The sequence below is a fragment of the Miscanthus floridulus genome, chromosome 18 (assembly GCF_019320115.1).
Source record: "Miscanthus floridulus cultivar M001 chromosome 18, ASM1932011v1, whole genome shotgun sequence".
Classification (NCBI taxonomy): domain Eukaryota; kingdom Viridiplantae; phylum Streptophyta; class Magnoliopsida; order Poales; family Poaceae; genus Miscanthus; species Miscanthus floridulus.
This window is the reverse complement of record NC_089597.1, coordinates 91,946,710-91,964,811: the sequence shown is the minus strand read 5'-3', so window position 1 is coordinate 91,964,811 and position 18,102 is coordinate 91,946,710. Positions and strand designations below refer to the sequence as shown.

Here is an 18,102-nt window from a genome sequence, read left to right as displayed (position 1 = left end):
TCTACTTCACCCCCAACTATGAAACCGTCTGTTTTACCCCCTGAATTTTTTCAAAACCGTCTATTTTACCCCATGGGCGGTTTTCTGACAGCGGGTTGCTACTGTAGCAAAACCGCTGTCAGAAAACCGCCCAGGGGGTAAAATATACGGTTTTGGAAAGTTCAGGGGGTAAAACAGACGGTTTCATAGTTGAGGGGGTGAAGTAGACCAAGTATGAAAGGTGGGGCGGTGATGTAGACTTTTTCCTTGTTTTTATTTGGTAATAATTGTCTAATCGTTGACTAATTAGGTTCAAAACGTTTGTCTCGCAAAGTACAACCAAACTGTGCAATTAGTTTTTGATTTTGTCAATATTTAGTACTCCATGTATGTACCGCAAGTTTAATACGATGGAAAATCTTCTTTTTATATAGTGTCAAAGTTGGGAATTTGGTGAAAATAAACATGGCCTAAACAGTTTGGGACCGTAGCCTGGCTAAGCTCCACGCATGTTCCTCTCACCTCCCGCTCGCCTCGCTTCACCGCTACCCGTTCGCTGTCCGCGTCTCCGCCTCACCTTGCCGTCCGCGCCTCCCCCTCACCGCAACTCCTTGGCGTCCGTGCACGCCACATTGCCGTCCCCGCCCGCCGGAGTTCGAGTAGACGTGCTGGCGGCGCCGCGCCCGTGGCCGGCCTCCTCGCGGCTCCGAGGCTGTGAGCGCCCGTGGCCCGCCGCTAGTCTGCTCCTCCGTCCGCGCCTCCCAAGAACGGCAAGAGCCGTGTCCATGGACGCCAATCCGGCCCCGCCGCTCCTTCTCCGCGCCTCCCATCTCCGCGGCGACGGACGACGGTGCTCCGACCACCACTCCGGCCATAACCACGCCCGCCCCGCCTCAGCCTCGCGCTCCCTCCTCCTGCTGCTCCTCGCCACCGCCTCGCTGTCGCGCCTCCCCACCTGGACCGCACGCGAAGATGGAGGACGTGCTGGTTCCGCACCTGGGCCTTCGCGCCTCGCCACCTGTTGCTCCGTGCTGGAGGACGTCGCGAAGATGGACGCCGGGGACGGAGGCTCCGTGCTGGAGGACGTGCGGGCCGCCGCAGCAGCCGTCGAGGAGGTCATCAGCAGCAGGGGCGGCTCCGTGCCGGACTGCTGGGGAAGAAGACGGCCGAGGAGCTGTTTGTTTTATTCCTTTTCACGAAACAGATGTTTGTACAGGGATAAATTGTTTATCCTGAAAAATGTTTTGGACTGTGCTTATGCTCGTGTCCTGCTGACGGAGGATTCCATTCTCGACTGTGCTGCCCAATTACCGCTGCTCGTCGTGCTCGCTTGGCACACCTCTGCTGCTGCTCGGACGGCCATGACATGTTCGACGAAATCTCTCAAAAAGAAAAACTTACCAAATTAGAGAAGAGGCAAACACGTTGTTAGGCTAGTCAGATTTAGATACATCATGTTGACTTACTAGAACTTCATGTTGACTTACTAGAACCAGATTTATCCTAGTCAGGCTATAATCCTAACCAGGCTACAACTAAACACACCCTTTATGGCAATGCACTGGTGACAGGTACGACAAACGCAGCGCCATAGTAGGATACACATGGTGTACGTCAAACAGGCTGGCCTCTCGTCGGCGGCATGGGGCATGATGGCCCATTTAAGCACGGTGTACACGATTGCTATCGGGCCCATGCCAGCAGTGCATGAAGCATAAGACCATGTGTGCCTGGCCGCACTCTTGGCTCCGAGAGTCGGCACGGCTGACGGCACGACCTGCTGATTCACAATCAAACTCGACCTCGGTCGCCCGGTGTGTTTGGTTGCCTGACTTGTTCTAGCCTAGCTATGTTCTAAGCTTGGACAGTCTTAGTTGTTGAGTTATGATTCAAATCCAATTATATACAATAGAAATGCTAACTTTTATTGGAGCGAAGCGAGACCCATCTTCAGGAGGTTTGGATCGTCGCTTATTAAGGTTTTCTATCTATATATACTTCCTGTAAGCTATCGTCTTGGGATAAAAAAAGTTGTAAATCTCCGACATTTGTAACCTCACCTGATATAGTGAAGATTTCTAGACTGGTGCCCGTTGTTTTTTCCCTTCTTCATTGAAAGGGTTTTCCACATTAAAATCTCGTGTTCTCTGTGTTTGATCTACTGTTCTTTGTCGTTTATATTGCATATTGTTTCTAACATTAGCTTGCTTTTACTAAGTCAACTTCTGGTTGAAGATTTCCTGGCTGGTGCCCGTGGTTTTTTTCCTGCTTCCTTGGAAGGGTTTTCCACGTTAAAATCCCGTGTTCCCTGTGTTTGATCTACTGTTCTTCGTCGTTTATATTGCATATCGTTTCTAACGTTAGCTTGCTTTTACTAAGTCAACTTCTGGTTGTTCTGTACTGTCTAGGCCTAAGCCTGGGGTGCAGGGTGTACCCCTTTGAGAAATTTGATCGTGGTGAGCATCCTTGGCGGCGGCAGCAGCAGGAGGAGGAGCACGGCAGCAGCAGCACATAGACGACGGCAACACAGGAGGAGCACCAGAAGGACAGCACCAGCAGCAGTAGCATGCAGCCTGTTCGTTTGGCTATGGCTTATCGTAAACGATCATAAATTTCTAGCTGAAACAGTATTTTTCTCTCACATAAACCAGTCAATAGTATTTTTTAATGAACCAGCAACGAACCGAGCCGGCGGGCCGACGGTAGCACCAGCAGCAGCCCGCGCCTTCTCCGTGGAGTTGGCTGCCATAGCAGCAACGCCGATTTGGTGGTCGGCTGCGGGCCGACGGATCGGAAGAGAGTCAACTGCCGCAGGTAAGGGCAGCCCTATGCTGCTATGCAGCAACAACTCGTCTGCTCGTGGCACAGGGACAGGCCTCCAGCTGGCTCCATGGCCGCAGCACGGCATGGCTCCATGGCCGCAGCACCGGATGGAAGCAGCGCGAGTTCCCACGGGCATCAACACGACACCACCGCGTCACACCCGTGCCGCACGAGCCATGCGCCGCCTTGCGAACCCGCCACCGAGCTTGCCGCCGACTGCGCCGCCTCGCGAGCCCGCCACCGAGCTTGCCGCCTCGCGCAGGAGCGGGCAGAGGAGCGCGAGCGGAGGAGCAGAGGAGCGCGAGCGGAGGACCGGCGGGCACGGAGAACCAGGCGCTGGCGGTGACGACACTTCAACGCCGGCTTAGCCAAGTCTAGCCACGGAAAAACGGATCTCCATTTTGTTTTTGCATGGCTAAGGCCTCTAAAGTGGTTTAGCTGGGCGTGACAAGCAACTAAACAACTAAAAAATAGCTTTCTGGAGATTGGTTGGGTGTTAGCCAACCAAATATGTCCTAAATTTCAAAGCCATATTGAATACAAGATCAAACTCAACATCGGTCGCTAAATTTCAAGGCCAAATATAATACACAAGAGTTTCTATATTTCGGATTTTGAAATTTTTGGTTGACAATCTTAAACAACCAATTAGTATAATTAAAGTGATAATTTATAAGAAACCATTCATATTTTGTAGTCAAACAATAACAAAATTATATGTTTTTAAAAGAAGTATGAGAGCTTCCCAGTATATTTAGCAAAATTACATGTTATCTGAACAATAACAAAAAAAAGTGCACCCAAAACATATATTCTCCACTCCAAACCTTCGTCACCGCACACACACACTCTCTCCTCTCTCCTGAACGTCCTCCCCAACTCCAAAGCCACCGCTTGCATTCCTCCCTCTTAAACCGAGTAAGGTTGTGTTTAGTTCGCGAATTTTGGAAATTTGGTTACGGTAGCACTTTCGTTTTTATTTGGCAATTATTATTCAATCATGGACTAATTAGGCTCAAAACGTTCGTCTCGTAATTTCCAACCAAATCGTGCAATTAGTTTTTTTCGTCTACATTTAATGCTCCATGCACGTATCGCAAGATTCGATGTGATGGCTACTATATCATTTTTTGAAAAAGTTTTTGAGAACTAAACAAGCATTAATTATGGTGCTGTCTCATGTATGCCCAAGCCCCCCATCACTCCTTCATCATCCCCTTGCTAGATGCCTCCTTCCTCTCCCCCACTGGTCGCCAAACGCTGCTTCCTCTCCTAAGACATTTGGTTGTCGCTTCCTCCATCCTCCCTCGAGCCATCGATTGCCCCTTCCTTGGCTAACGGCCGATCCATGTCATTGAGACGATTGGATCAGTTTTGACCATTCAATGACTTTTTCTGGTTGATTTTTTTTGGTAATAGGTTTATTAGGCTAACACTATCCATCATGTTCACTGGTTGGCATGACAGTATGTAGGTGGTGTGATTGAACCTACTCTAAAAACAAAAAACAAAAACTATAATTTTCACGATCGTCCTGTTCGTTTGGGCTTGTTTGGCTTGTTTTTAGTTTGTTTCCAGCCAACAAACAATATTTTTCTCTCACACCAAATCAGTCAATAATACTTTCAGTCATAACTTATAAGCCAAACACGACCGAGCGACCAAGCTACATATACACGTCCTTATGACACAAATCTAAGCACCCATAAAACCAGTGCACCTCCCTGAAATATGGTCTAGCTTTGTCGTGTCGGGCAGCATGGAACGGCTCGCTGGACCTATCTTTGCTTACGGGATCGGTTCCATTTTGCCATCTATACATGTGGAGTGGACCGATGATCTCCAGCTGGGACGAACAGGAAAGAGTCACCGATCGGCTTGCCGAGCAATCTTTGCGGACGCATCATCATAGTAGACCGGGCGGATTTGAAGCCGTTCGACGCACTTGCTTCTCGTTCTCGGGGCGCGCACGCTGCACGCAACGCATCGCGCCGGCGTCCGCCGCACGCACGCACGCACTCCTATCTCTGCAGGATGTGCAGGCTTCCACGCACGTGCCAGACCAGACCCCAGCCTACACTAGCCTGCTCTCCGCCGCCGGGAGCGCTAGAAGGTTCCACACGGAGTACAGCAAGGGCATGTGGCCGCGTAGGAGGATCCAGTGACGCCGCGACTCGGAAACGCCAGACGCGACCTGCAGCTAGCTGCCGGACAGTGCCAGCCAGTTCCATCCATCAATCCGCCGCTGATGAGTGACGCATGGCTCGGCTCCTCGCCTCACGTACACTACTTTGCTAGTGCTACTCCTGCTCTATAAATATACCTCTACAACCTAGTTTGTCCGTGTTTATGGAGCAGAGAAGCATCGATATCTTTCGGTCTGTATAGTGTGTTTATTTGAAAGCTCCTAGTCTAATTTTCTAGATTTTTTTCTACTTTTCTATAGCTCAATCAAAATTTTGGAAACCTCCATAAATAATTTCACGAGCTACAGATATTCTATTTTGGGTGTATCTTGTTATGACACATCTCTCTAGAATTATTCTTGGATTTTTTGGATGCTTAAACATATTTTTCTTTGGTTTGAAAACCTTATCTAGTGTAAGGAGAAGACTATTAACATCTAATGCATCAAAGAGGTAAATTATGAAAATATATATTTCGGAATATATCTTATAATTTGAAACGGCCGCAGATTCATTGTAGAAAAAGTTGTATATAAATTTTTATCAAAGATATATTGAAAAATCATGATTAAATGTTGTGGTGGTAAGTTATGTCCCGCGGGACACTACGCACAAAAACTGTGAATATGACGGTGTAACTTTCTAAAAATGAAAAATCGCTGAAACACCTTTTTTTTTTTTTTAAAAAAAAGGAAAGTCGCAAGGTTGTCTTGGGTCAGTGGTTTCTAGTCGATCGAATGTTGGTTAAAAATGTGTAATTTGGTTTTAGGCTTGTCGTATTAGTTACAGATAAAGCCCATATACGAACATATACAACTATACTGGCACACAAAAAAGGGGCGCCAGAACCAGAAAACATGAAAAATATTGGAAATGTCTAGTCAACAACCGATTGTTTTAGCCCCTCCCATCAACCAAATTTTTCTCATACACTTACGTTGTTTTATAACTATATTTACACTGCCTTATTACTATATTTACAATGATTTTTTCCGTGTAATTTATTGAAAAAGTGATGTAATTTGGGAATAACACAAATATATGCCAAATTTTTCAAAAAGATTTACAAATTATTTCTATGAATTCCAGACATCAGAGAAATATATATCAAATTATTCACAAATTCTTCAGAAATAAAAAAAACAAAATCCACACAAGGAGGTGAGAGAGGAGAGATTGTCGCTGGGTGTTTCGTGCTCGTGTTCGTGTGTCAGGCAGGGACATAGGCACCGACCACACGCACAAGGACGCATCACACGCACGCACGTGCTAGCATGATCGCAGGCGGGGGGAGGCCGACGCTTCCGCTTCGCACGACCCAAAAGACAGTTGATAACAACCGGCAAATCAACTGGTTGATCATTAGCCTTTCTGAAAATATTTGGATTTGCATTAATAAAGTCAGTACAATAAAATATTTTTCTTAAAAAATCTACGAGACCGCCTTCTCCTTGTGCCATCTATATATGGCCATCGGGCCGGCCCGGCACGGCCCGGCATGGGCACGGGCCAGGCACGGCCCGCAACTTCTCGGGCCGGCACGGCACGTCGTGCCTGCGGGCCGTGCCAGCACGGGCCTTGTGCCTGGCATTCGGCCCAAGCACAGCCCCGCGGGCTGATTTTCGGGCCGTGCCAGCCCGACTAGCCCGGCGAAAATATCGGGCCGTGTCAGCCCACAGCCCGTAATTCTGTAAACACACCAGCAAATTTAGCTCTAACTTCAGTTTTCAAATTTGGAATCAAATTTCACAGAAAACATAAAGGATAAGAGATCACAGATTCATAATCACAACTCACAATCACAAGTTCACAACTAGACCGGATTCAAAGATAACAATTAACAACTAGACCATTGACCAGTCACAACTCACAACTCACAAGTCACAATCACAACTCAACTCACAATCACAAAATAACAATGCACAAACAAGACTGAAAAAGATAATTGAGCTGTGTGCAATGCTGCCTCATTAAAAACCTTTCTAGGTAAAACTCACCCTTGTGAGAAACCCTAGAAAGAAAAAAAGAGTGCAGCATAGCTCTTATAATGATAAGTTCAAAGTTCAGATACAAATGTCACTCTCAGTTTCATCTCAATTCTCATCTCTCATCTCTCCTCTCAATCTCAAGTTCTCAACTCACTCTCATATCTCATCTCTCAACTCTCATAACAGAGAACACTAAGTACCAGCAGAAGTAGATGCAGAAGCCACTGATGTACCAGTCGAAGGAGCCCCAGATGCATTCTCAATTTCTTCATCAAGATATAAATGCTCGAAGTAGCTTGCCAACTCTTGGTTATCTATTGAATGTTGTAGTCTTCGTTCTCCCAACTCCTAATCCTTGATGCAAGCAAGCATCTCCACATGTTCTGGCAACAAGCGTCGGCGCCGCTCTTCAAGTATCCTTCCTGTCAAGCTGAAGCATGATTCTGAAGACACAGTAGACACTGGAACAGACATTATATCTTTTGCCATTATAGATAAAACGGGAAAGGTTAGTTTATGGTCACGCCACCAGAGAAGCAAATCAAAGTCATTTTCATATGCAGTGACATTGTCACTGTCCAGGTAAGCCGTGAGCTCACAACCAACAGATGCAGCAAATGAAGTTGGGGTAGGGGATGGACCAATAACACCAGAGGCTCCAGGGCCTCCAAATATTCTTCCCCAAGCCTGTTTTCTCTTACCAGTTTGGCCTGCAGGATGTGCAGCCCTTCTATTTTTAGCTGCACCAAACTTGCTGTCATACTTGGCAAACAACTTATAAAGTTCAGTTTTAACAGAAGCATAATATGAACTGTAATTAACACCAAGGTTTTCTTTTAGAATTACTAGGACATTAAACAGACATCTCATCTTAGCTCTTGATCAAGAATGAAAGCAAATGAATACAGCAGAGGTATATTTTCCCAGTATTTAAAAAATTTTAGTTTCATCGGATACACAACAGCTATCAGATTTTGATCCTTTTCACTTTCATCCAAATGAGCAGAAATGTCAAGCAGATGATGCAAAACAAGAGGGCTAGTTGGATAGTACACACTAGAAAGAACAACAGTTGATTCATAAAATACTTCCAGGAATTCCAATACCTTTGCAGCTATATGCCAATGCCTTGGAGTTAACAATTCAGCCCCAAAATTAGCATTAATGAACACAGAAAAAACTTCCTTATATGGCAGCAGGTGTTTAAGCATAATGTATGTAGCATTCCATCTAACATCCATATCCAAACCAAACTTCCTAGGTCTTAAACCTTGAGCATTGCAGTAGTTCTTAAACTTAGCAATTCTATGATTAGAAGAATTTAAGAAGTTAATAGCAGTTCTAAAATCTTTTGTGTAAGGTTTGAACCTCTTTAAACCAGATTTAACAATAAAATTTATGATATGACAAGCACAACATTGATGAATAAGGTGATAAGTTCTTTTATTAGGATCAGAAGGTGTAGGGGCTGGATCAGAACCCAAGTATTCTGCAAACAAAGGTGTCAAAGTTTCCATTACTTTTGCATTAGAAGAAGCATTATCTAGAGTAACAGAAAAGATCTTGTCAATCAAACCAAATTCCTCAATCACAGAACCAATTTTTTCAGCAATGTTCTGACCAGTATGCTTCACCTCAATCAATCTCAACCCAATTACCTTTTTCTGTAGCTCCCAGTCAGCACTCACAAAATGAGCAACTACACTAATGTAGTCCTCCTTAGCATTATGAGACCAAATGTCAGATGTCAAACCAACAGATGAAGCACCACGCAAAATATGATTCTTAAGCATATTACGATGTTCAGTGAATAACTTACTTAGGTCTCTAGTGGTGGCCTGCCGGGAGACCCTAGTAAAAATAGGGTTATGAGCACGTTGAATGTACTCCTCCCATGCATCAGTGTCACCAATACCTAAGGGAAGATCAAGCCTAGCAATCAATCGACACAACTCCTGTCTAGCTACATCAGGTTTATAGTCCCAGTTGCGCAAACCATCAGGATTAAGCGCAAGCCTAGACTGAATAGTAGCACGTCGATTAGTTTTTTCCATACATGATTTCTGGTGCCTCTTCAAGTGCCCAGTTCCAGAAATAGATCTAGCAGACAAAGTAGCCTTACACATTTTGCAAACAGCTTTAGTGCAAATTCTACTGCTGTTCACATTCTCATAGATCTCATCAAAGTCAGCCCAGACATGAGATTTGCGCTTACCAACTCTGGTTGCATTACCAGAAACAGATGGATCAGAGCTGTTGGTGTTGGAGCCAGTCCCAGCCGTCGTCGTCCCTTCACCACCGCCACCGTCAAGATCGATCGGAGCCTGGCTGGCTCCGAGATTGACACCGAACAAGGCAGCTGCGTCCTCTCAGAGGTTGTCATCGTCCTCGCCCTCGGGGGCCATGCTCGGTAGGACGGCATCGTCATCCGCCATGGCAGTGACCGCTCTGGCCCCGCTCCTCGACGGTGTGGGTGGCCGCCGAGCTCGCTCTACGCCGCAGCTAGAAGAGGAAGCATCGGCTACCGACCTGTAGATCAAGAAACACATCAGATGACAGAATCAGATCAAGAAAGAAGATGCTAGGGTTAGGGTTAGGGTTTACCTGCACAACCGGAGCCCGGTGCCGGAGAAGACGACGACCCCCGCAGAGAAGACGACAGACCGTTAGCAAGGATGGTGAGCGGCGGAGGAGGGGTGACACTGACAGGAACACGAACTCACATATCACCAAGAGGGGAAGGGAGAGGGAGAGAGGAAGGAGATCAGGGGGGAGGAGGGAAAGGCTGGTTGGCGGCGAAAGGCAGATCAAGGTCACCGGAGTCGATGAGGTCGAACACCGAGGAGACGGCAGCGCGGCGAAGGCGAGGCGAAGACGAGAGCGGTGTGGGCGCTGCGCAGCGGGTCAGCGGGTGGAGTGGAGTCGAAATGTCGAATGGATTAGGGTTGTGAGGGGGTGGCCGTCACCCGTGTCCCTTATATATGAAGGGAGGGGCCGAGGCCGACCGGCCGAGCATGGGCCGTGGCCGTGGGCTGAATGGGCTGGCTGCCTCGGGCCGCTGTCGGGCCTCCCTCCATTTCTCGTGCCGGGCCATGCTGTCCCACGGGCTTGGGGGTCAGCCCAAGCACGGCCTGAGCAGCGGGCCGGGCCAGCCCGGGCCCGAGTTTCATCGGGCCATGCCGGGTTCGTGTCGGGCTTTTTTTCCATGCTTCATGTCGTGCCTTAGTGCCTCGTGCTGCATGGCCAAGTATAGTGCCGTCCAGTGGCGGAGCTTGTCGATTTTGGCACCCAGGGCCACTATCAAAGTGTATATATGTTCTGCGCCGGATTAAAATACTAACCACACCAGACCTAATAATAATGATAGATAATAAACTAGCCTATAAATGTATAAATTTAGATGATATCTCAATTCCATGCTCGAATACACAACATAATTGATACAAATTATTTTCACCTTTGATGCTTGCAAAGATATCTAGTTTAACATAACAAATCGTCCTATAATTCAACCAATTACCCCATCTGACAATATTATTCCTCGACTCAGACTTGACAAATATCAGCATAATAATCAATTAATCATTTAGGAATTTCTAGATCGGGGAGAGTTAAACTTTAAAACAGATCTTAGATTTGAGAATGGGGAAGAATTACCAAGGCTTAGTCAGTTAACCCTCTTGCAATCGGCGAGTAATAATAGTCTAACAGAGCACAGAGGCACAGACCAGTACTACGTACTCCAGCACACCATAGAGATAGAGGCGCCTGTGGCCTGCGCCTGCCTGTTGTGCTGTTGCCGCTTGCTTGCGCCAAAATGCTGGCCTGCCGGGCGCGGGACGCCATCTAGTGCGGCCTGTGGCCAGGCCCAGGCGGCCACCGCCGTGCTGGGCGGCAGACACTACCGGACTCTCGGCCTTTACAGAGAGCCCGAAGCTCTCGGCAAAGACGAGTTGACGCTCGGCAAACTATTTGCCGAGAGCAGCTCTCGGCAAAGAGCCGTCGGCAAAACATCTACCGGCAAAGGATTCTTTACCGAGAGCCCCTCTCGGCAAAATATTTACCGAGAGTAATGGCAAGACTCTCGGCAAACTCTAGCTCTCGGCAAACTGGCGCGCCCTAGTAACGGCCAAACGACCGCTAACGGTGTGACAACTTCTTTGCCGAGAGCGACCGTCGGCAAAGAACTTCTTTGCTGAGAGTGACCGTCGGCAAAGAATTGTTAAAAAAAGATTTGCGGCCGAGGTGGTTTTAAAAAAAAAGGTTTGCCGAGAGCCAACCACCAAGCTCTCGGCAAAGAGGCAGATTTGCCGAGAGCTAGGCTCTCAGCAAAGAGGTAGATTTGCCGAGAGCCCTACTCTCGGCAAAGAGTCCAGAGAGCATTTTTTTTATTTTTGTTTATATTTCCAGCTTCAACAACACATATTTCACAAATATAACACATCATCCACATCACATATATCACAAATATGTCATCCACATCACATGTCTCACATTATAATCCATCTAAACATCTCAAATCCAACAACACATGTCTATCTCAAAGTGCTAAGTTCATCTCACACAAGCTCATGTCACAAAGTGCTAATACATGATGAAGAACAACAGGCTCACCCCCAAGGCTCCCACCCTCCCGACGGTGGCTGCTGCTGTGGCGGAAGGTGTGGATACGGCTTGTACCCCGACCCTCCCGACGGCTGCTGATACGGCGGAAGTTGTGGATACGGTTGGTGCCACGACCCTCCCGATGGCGGCTGCTCAGGCACATCATTCGAACCCACCGATTGATTCTGCACAAAAGAGAAGAAAAATTAGTAATTATAGTAATACTAAGGCATATAATTGTAATCTAAGCGTAGACAAGTCAAAATTTGCAGAACTAGGTATAAAATTGTAATCTAAGCCTAGACACATCAAAATTTCGGCAGCACCTCCCCTGCACGGTGGGGTTTCCAAAACCTACAAGAAAACCAACGACACGATGGCCGCCCACCACATATCAACGGCACGATGGCCGGCACACATATATATCAACGGCACGAAGGCCTCCCATCACATATCAACGGCACGATGGCCGACATGCACAGTAAAGAGCTTTTGTTAGATAAGTTGAACTCACGTATGAGTAAGGTGGGTATGGGTAGGCGGTGGAGGAGCGAATAGCTCTAGTGGCGCTGGACGACCCATCGTGACGCCAAGACTTGCCACGTACTGAGCCAAGGCGTCAAACCTCGCCCACTCGGCCTCCCACCTCTGTCGCTCGGCCTCCCGCTCCCTCTGTCGCTCTTCCTCCACCCTAGCCTTATGCTCCTCGAGCGCATGCACCTGGGTCTATAATTTTTCACCGCATTGTTACAAGCAGTTTCGAGGAATGTAAAACCAATGAACGACGAATAAAACAGAAATAACCTGTAGTGCTGCCACATGATGCGTCGAAGTGTCCTGCCTTGGGCGTATGGGCACGCTACCGCTCATGCTGCTTGACCGGACCTGTGAGAGAGTGGGAGTGGTGTGCGGGCCGAGCGTGCTGTTGTCGATGAGGTACCGCCCATGCTTCTTGCCTCCTCCCACCCTCATGACGATGTCACCGTCAATGTCCGCGGTGTGTGGATTCTAGTCTGCCCCATGGACTCCCCTTGCCGCCTCGGTGTACTGACTGATGCGCTCGGGGATGCTCTCGTTGGTGAACGACTTGGCTGGGTCGTCTGGGTTCTAGTTGATGTTGTCTGTCGCCTTGCCCTTATGGGCCATAACCCATGACTTGAGCTTTCCGCATGGCTGGTTTTGATGTGTAGCCGACTGTGAGAAAAACAACAAGACGATTATAAATCATGCAGGAATAAACATCTGAAAGAATAAATGAAGCTACACCAAGTCACGTACCCATCTAGCCCCGAATTCGTGGATGTTAAGGTTGCCCTGGTGGTGTGATACACCTAGCATCAGCAAACGTCATTCCCGGAGGACGGTGTGGTTATCCGCCCAATTTCCACTCACCCACCTGTCGACCATCATCTGCTGGGCCCGCGTTTTATTGGCGCACCAGCCAGGAGGCACCTGTACGACATCAAGTACATTGACAGATATAAGAACAATTCAAGCTGACCCAATCTCAGAAGAAATCAATATTGATGTTGTATATTTACCTTCAGGTACTGCTCTTTGGTCAGATGCATTAATCTTGCATCTTCTTTCTTTACCTTCCGATGCTCGTAGATGACCCAGTAATCAATGATGGCCTGGAGCCGCGCCTCGTAATGCATGTATGAGATGCGACCTCTAAAAGATTTGGCTGATGCCTTGGCCGCCCTCGCCTCGTAGCCCTCGGCGCATTTGAAGAAGTCCTGCATATAGAAAAGATGTATCAATACACTGGTTCAAGAAACTCTAGCGAATGCAATGTATTGAGCAAAGTAGTGGGAGGAAGACTTACCCAAAACTCGCACATAACTCGCACTAAACAATGTATTGGTGCATTTGAAGACTTACTGCATGTACGACTCCATTTCGTGCCTCATACGGGAGGTGCAGAATCAAATGATGCATCGGGTTGAAGAAGCTGGGTGGAAAGATCATCTCCAACTTACAGAGCAACACAGGTGCTATTTTTTCCAATTCTGCAACCACGCTACGAGATAACTCCTTGGCACAAAGCTAGCGAAAGAAATAGCTCAACTCGGCTAGCGTCTTCCACACATGCTCAGGGACATAGCCTCGGAGCGTCGCCGAAAGAAGACACTCAATCCATATGTGATAGTCATGACTCTTCAGGCCGTTGATTCGCAAGGTAGATAAGTTCACTCCCCTCCTTAGATTCGCTGCATACCCATCAGGGAACATTAATGTTTTGAACCATTCTAATACTTCTCTCTTTTGTTCCAATTTCAATCTATAATCGGCCTTAGGCCTTGTCCATTTCTTGTCGCTTCTAGGAGGTTGCATGTGTTGCTTTGGTCTATCACATATCGTTGCCAGGTCTAGTCTCGCCTTTACATTGTCCTTCGTCTTATCCTTAATGTCCATGATCGTTGCCCAAAGCGCCTCAGCAACATTCTTCTCGATGTGCATTACATCAATGTTGTGTGGAAGAAGAAGGTCGTTATAATAGGGGAGCATCATCAAGGGCGACTTATGAGTCCACATATGCTCCTCACCATATCCCACGAACCTACCACTTTTTCATTGATCCAGAGAGCATCTATCTAATCATGAACCTCGGCACCGGTCATCATCTGTGGTGCGGGGTCTGTAACCATGACACCTTTAGTAAAGTTCTTGATGTCTCGTCTAAATGGATGCTCAGCAGGGAGGAATTGTCGATGTTTGTCGAACACGGAATACTTGCCGCCCTTCTGCAGCCAATTTAACTGTAGAGCTGCCTTGCACAAGGGGCATGGAAACTTCCCGTGAACACACCAAGCGCTGAATATCCCATATGCTAGGAAGTCATGCATGGAGTATTGATACCAAACATGCATGTTGAAGTTTGTCTTTGTAGCTCGATCGTATGTCCATACACCATGGTCCCAAGCATGGACCAGTTCATCGAACAAAGGCTCCATGAACACACCCATGTTATTCCCAGGGTGTTCTGGAATTATCAACGACAAGAACACATTCTGTCATTGGAAGGAGACGCCAGGGGGGAGATTGAGAGGGATAACAAACATGGGCCAACAAGTGTATGGGGCAGCCATCATTCCATAAGGATTGAACCCATCTGTTGCCAGTGCAACACGCACATTACGTGCCTCCCCACTTTTGTTATGATGAATGTTATCAAAGTGATGCCATGCTTCACCATCGGCTAGATGTACCATCTTCTCAGGACTGTATCTTTTTCCATTTTTGTGCCATATCATCTGTTTCGCGGACTCATCTGTCATGAATAGCCGTTGGATCCTCGGTATGAATGGAGGGTACCATAGGATTTTCATGGGGTACGGACTCTGCCTCTTCTCACCATCACCAGAGTCTACCTCCAGATACCTAGAGGATTTACACTTTGGACAGTAATTTGCATCCGCGTGTGCTTTTCTAAAGAGGATGTAGCCCTTCGGACAAGCATGTATCTGCTCATACGGCATCTTAAGTGCACGAAGGACCTTCTATGATTCGTACATGTTCTGTGGCAGAAGGTGACCGGCCGGAAGGATGGAGCCAATAACTGTCAACATTTCATCAAAGTTCTCTCAACTGAGGTTGAACTAGGACTTTAAGGCCATTAAGCGTGAAATGCCATCAAGCTTTGAAATCTGTGTGTGGCCATGAAGGGGTTTCCCTGCCGCAGACAACATGTCGTAATACGCCTTTGCGCTTGCCTCTGGCTCCTCCTCCTGCTGCCTACGTCCGTCAGCAAAGTGTGCTTCGTGAAAGTCATCTAACCAAGCTGCTACCCCGGCATCAGCATTGTAATCCTCGACACGTGGTCTCACCACCTCCTCTCTCCCATGATCGGCTTCACCATGGTGGGTCCGCTGGGTATAGTTTTTAGTAAATCCATGCCTAGCCAGATGTGAAGTCATCACCTCCTTTGTCTGCCTCTTTATGTTCTTACAGTTGATGCAGGGACAAAAAACGGCACGCGCTCCAGGAGCCTGGTCAAATACTTGCTTGATGAAAGCCTCGGTCTTGTCGACCCATTCTCTGGTAATCTCGCGGGCGCTCCGGTGGCCCGAGTACATCCACTCACGGTCATCCATCCTCTAACATATATATCACCAAGTAATAAATATAACCATGGACTTGCATCTACACGTCGTTCCTACCATCTAATAGGTAAGGATAGGTCCTAATCCCACCCGAGGATGCGTAGATGGTGTTAGTTCCCATGGTCTGGTCCTATCCGAAATAGAATTTCGGCAGCACCTCCCCGCTGTTCTCCAAATACACGTCCCGATAGGGAGATTGTGTATCCGGAGAACAACAGGAAGGTACTGTCAAAACTCTGTCTCGGATCGGAGCAGACCATGAAAACTAACACCATTTGCGCATCCTCGGGCTATCCAAAAAAACGTGGACAATTCGAAACAGATACGGTTATTGATATGCAAAGATCTGCATATTTCTAACCGTATCTCTTTCGAACGGGAGACACCTAACTGGGTTACGTGGAGATACATGACCAGGACAAAGAAAGAGTGGTTATACCTTAGGTGGCGGTGAAGTCAGGCTAGCGGGGCCATGCGGGTCGGTGCAGTGGCGAGGCAACACGGTGCAGGCAGACCTGGGGACACCGGGGTACTCTGACTCGGCTCCTGCAAAAAGAAAGAAAGAAGCAAAATAACGTCAACTCAAAAATTCGGCAGCATCTCCCCTGAACGGTGAGGTTTCCAAACCTGAAAGAAAACCACAGCACGATGGCCGACAACCACATATATATTAAGGAACCACATGCAGCTTAATTATCAACTACTACTACTCTAACTACTACAACTACTACTACACTAACTACTACTACCACTACTAATACCACTACTACAACTACTAACTACTAACTACTACTAATACCACTACTACAACTACTAACTACTACTAACACTACTACAACTACTACTCTAACTAATGCAACTACTACTACACTAACTACTACTACCACTACTACAACTACTAACTACTACTACCACTACTACTACCACTACTACAACTACTAACTACTACTACAACTACTAACTACTGACTACTACTACTACTACCACTAGTACTACTTAGACTACTACTACAACTACTAACTACTACTACCACTAATACTACTTAGTATACCTTGTTCCTCTCCGCGGCGAGGGCGAGGGCGAGGCCGACGATGAGGACGAGGCCGAGGGCGAGGCTGACGGTGAGGACGAGGCCGAGGGCGAGGACGAGGGCAAGTCGAGGCGCGCGCGAGGGCGAGGTCGAGGAGGGGCGCGGGCGAGGACGAGGGCGAGTCGGGGCGCGCGCGAGGGCGAGTTAGGGCGCGGGTGAGGACGAGCCCGAGGGCGAGGACGAGGAGGGGCGCGCACGGCGGGGCAGGCGAGGAGGGGCGCGGCCGGCGCCGGGGCGTGGCGTGGCTGGGGCTGGGCGGGCTTGGACGGGCTGGCCGACCGTGGAGGGCACGACCAGTGGGCGCGGCCGCCGCGGCGCGCACGGCCGTGCATGGCGGGGCTGGGGCGGGCCGGCGGCCGCCGCCGGCGCGCGCGGGCGGACGTGGCGGGATGGGGCGGGCTGGCCGAGCTGCGGCGGCGGCGAGGCTCGGGCGGAGCGGCGGCAGCAGCGCGCGCGACCGGGCGTGGCAGGCTGGGGCGAGCCGGAGCGGGCTTGCGGGGCTGCGGCGGCGAGGGGGCTTGGGCGACGGCGAGGCTCGCGGCGGCGGCACACCGAGCTAGGCAGCGCTCCTCGCGACGACGGCGGCGCTCCTCGCGGCGGCGGCTGTGTGAGTGCGTGCGTGAAGAGTGAGAGAGATAAGGCGCCGAAACGGTGAAGTGTCTGAAGCCACTTTGCCGAGAGCCAAATCTGGGAGGCTCTCGGCAAACCTTCCCCCTTTGCCGAGAGCCCCCAGATCCGGCTCTCGGTAAAGTTATTTTTTTTTCAAATTTCGTTCGAATTTTTTAACTAGCTAACTGCACAAAAAAATATTAAAAAAATAAAAATTATTATTTGCCGAGAGTAGCTCTCGGTAAACTGAACAAAAAATGATATTTCTAAAAAAAATTAAATCTTTCCCAAGAGCAGCTCTCGGCAAACCTCTTCGCTGAGAGCCAGCTCTCGGCGAACCATTGATCCAGACCAGGTAAAAAAAAAAAGAAATCTGCGCCGAGAGCGGGCCCAGTTGCTCTCGGCAAAGAGCCTTTGCCGAGAGCAATCCCCTGAAGCTCTCAGCAAATAATATCCAAAAAAAAATTAATAAACAGCAAACGGCTCCGGAAAAATACGAAATTTTGCCGTGTTACAACTTATGCTCTCTAATGGCTATACAAAGAGTTTGGAACTCCAAAACTAATTCGACCGTGACATTGTTTGAAAATCCTAATGGATCCTTCTCAACTTTATGAAACTTATTCGGAGGTGTCTCAGATTGTAAGTAAGAATCATACGCAACCACTTGTGCGAAACATTTTCAATTTTTTACCACAGCCTCCAAGTGTGATACC

At 48.2% G+C, this 18,102-nt stretch overlaps 1 protein-coding gene across 1 annotated transcript; it reads right to left on the bottom strand.

Moving 5' to 3' along the window:
• Positions 1 to 7,324: 7,324 nt before the first annotated feature.
• LOC136524181 (zinc finger BED domain-containing protein RICESLEEPER 2-like) lies at positions 7,325 to 17,109 on the bottom strand. The gene is made up of 6 exons (XM_066517639.1): positions 16,739 to 17,109; positions 16,203 to 16,233; positions 13,123 to 13,320; positions 12,978 to 13,033; positions 7,883 to 9,196; positions 7,325 to 7,787 (listed from the first exon to the last, which is right to left on the bottom strand). Exons 1-6 carry the CDS (start codon positions 17,107 to 17,109, stop codon positions 7,325 to 7,327), a joined length of 2,433 nt encoding a protein of 810 aa, XP_066373736.1.
• Between the last annotated feature and the right edge of the window lie 993 nt (positions 17,110 to 18,102).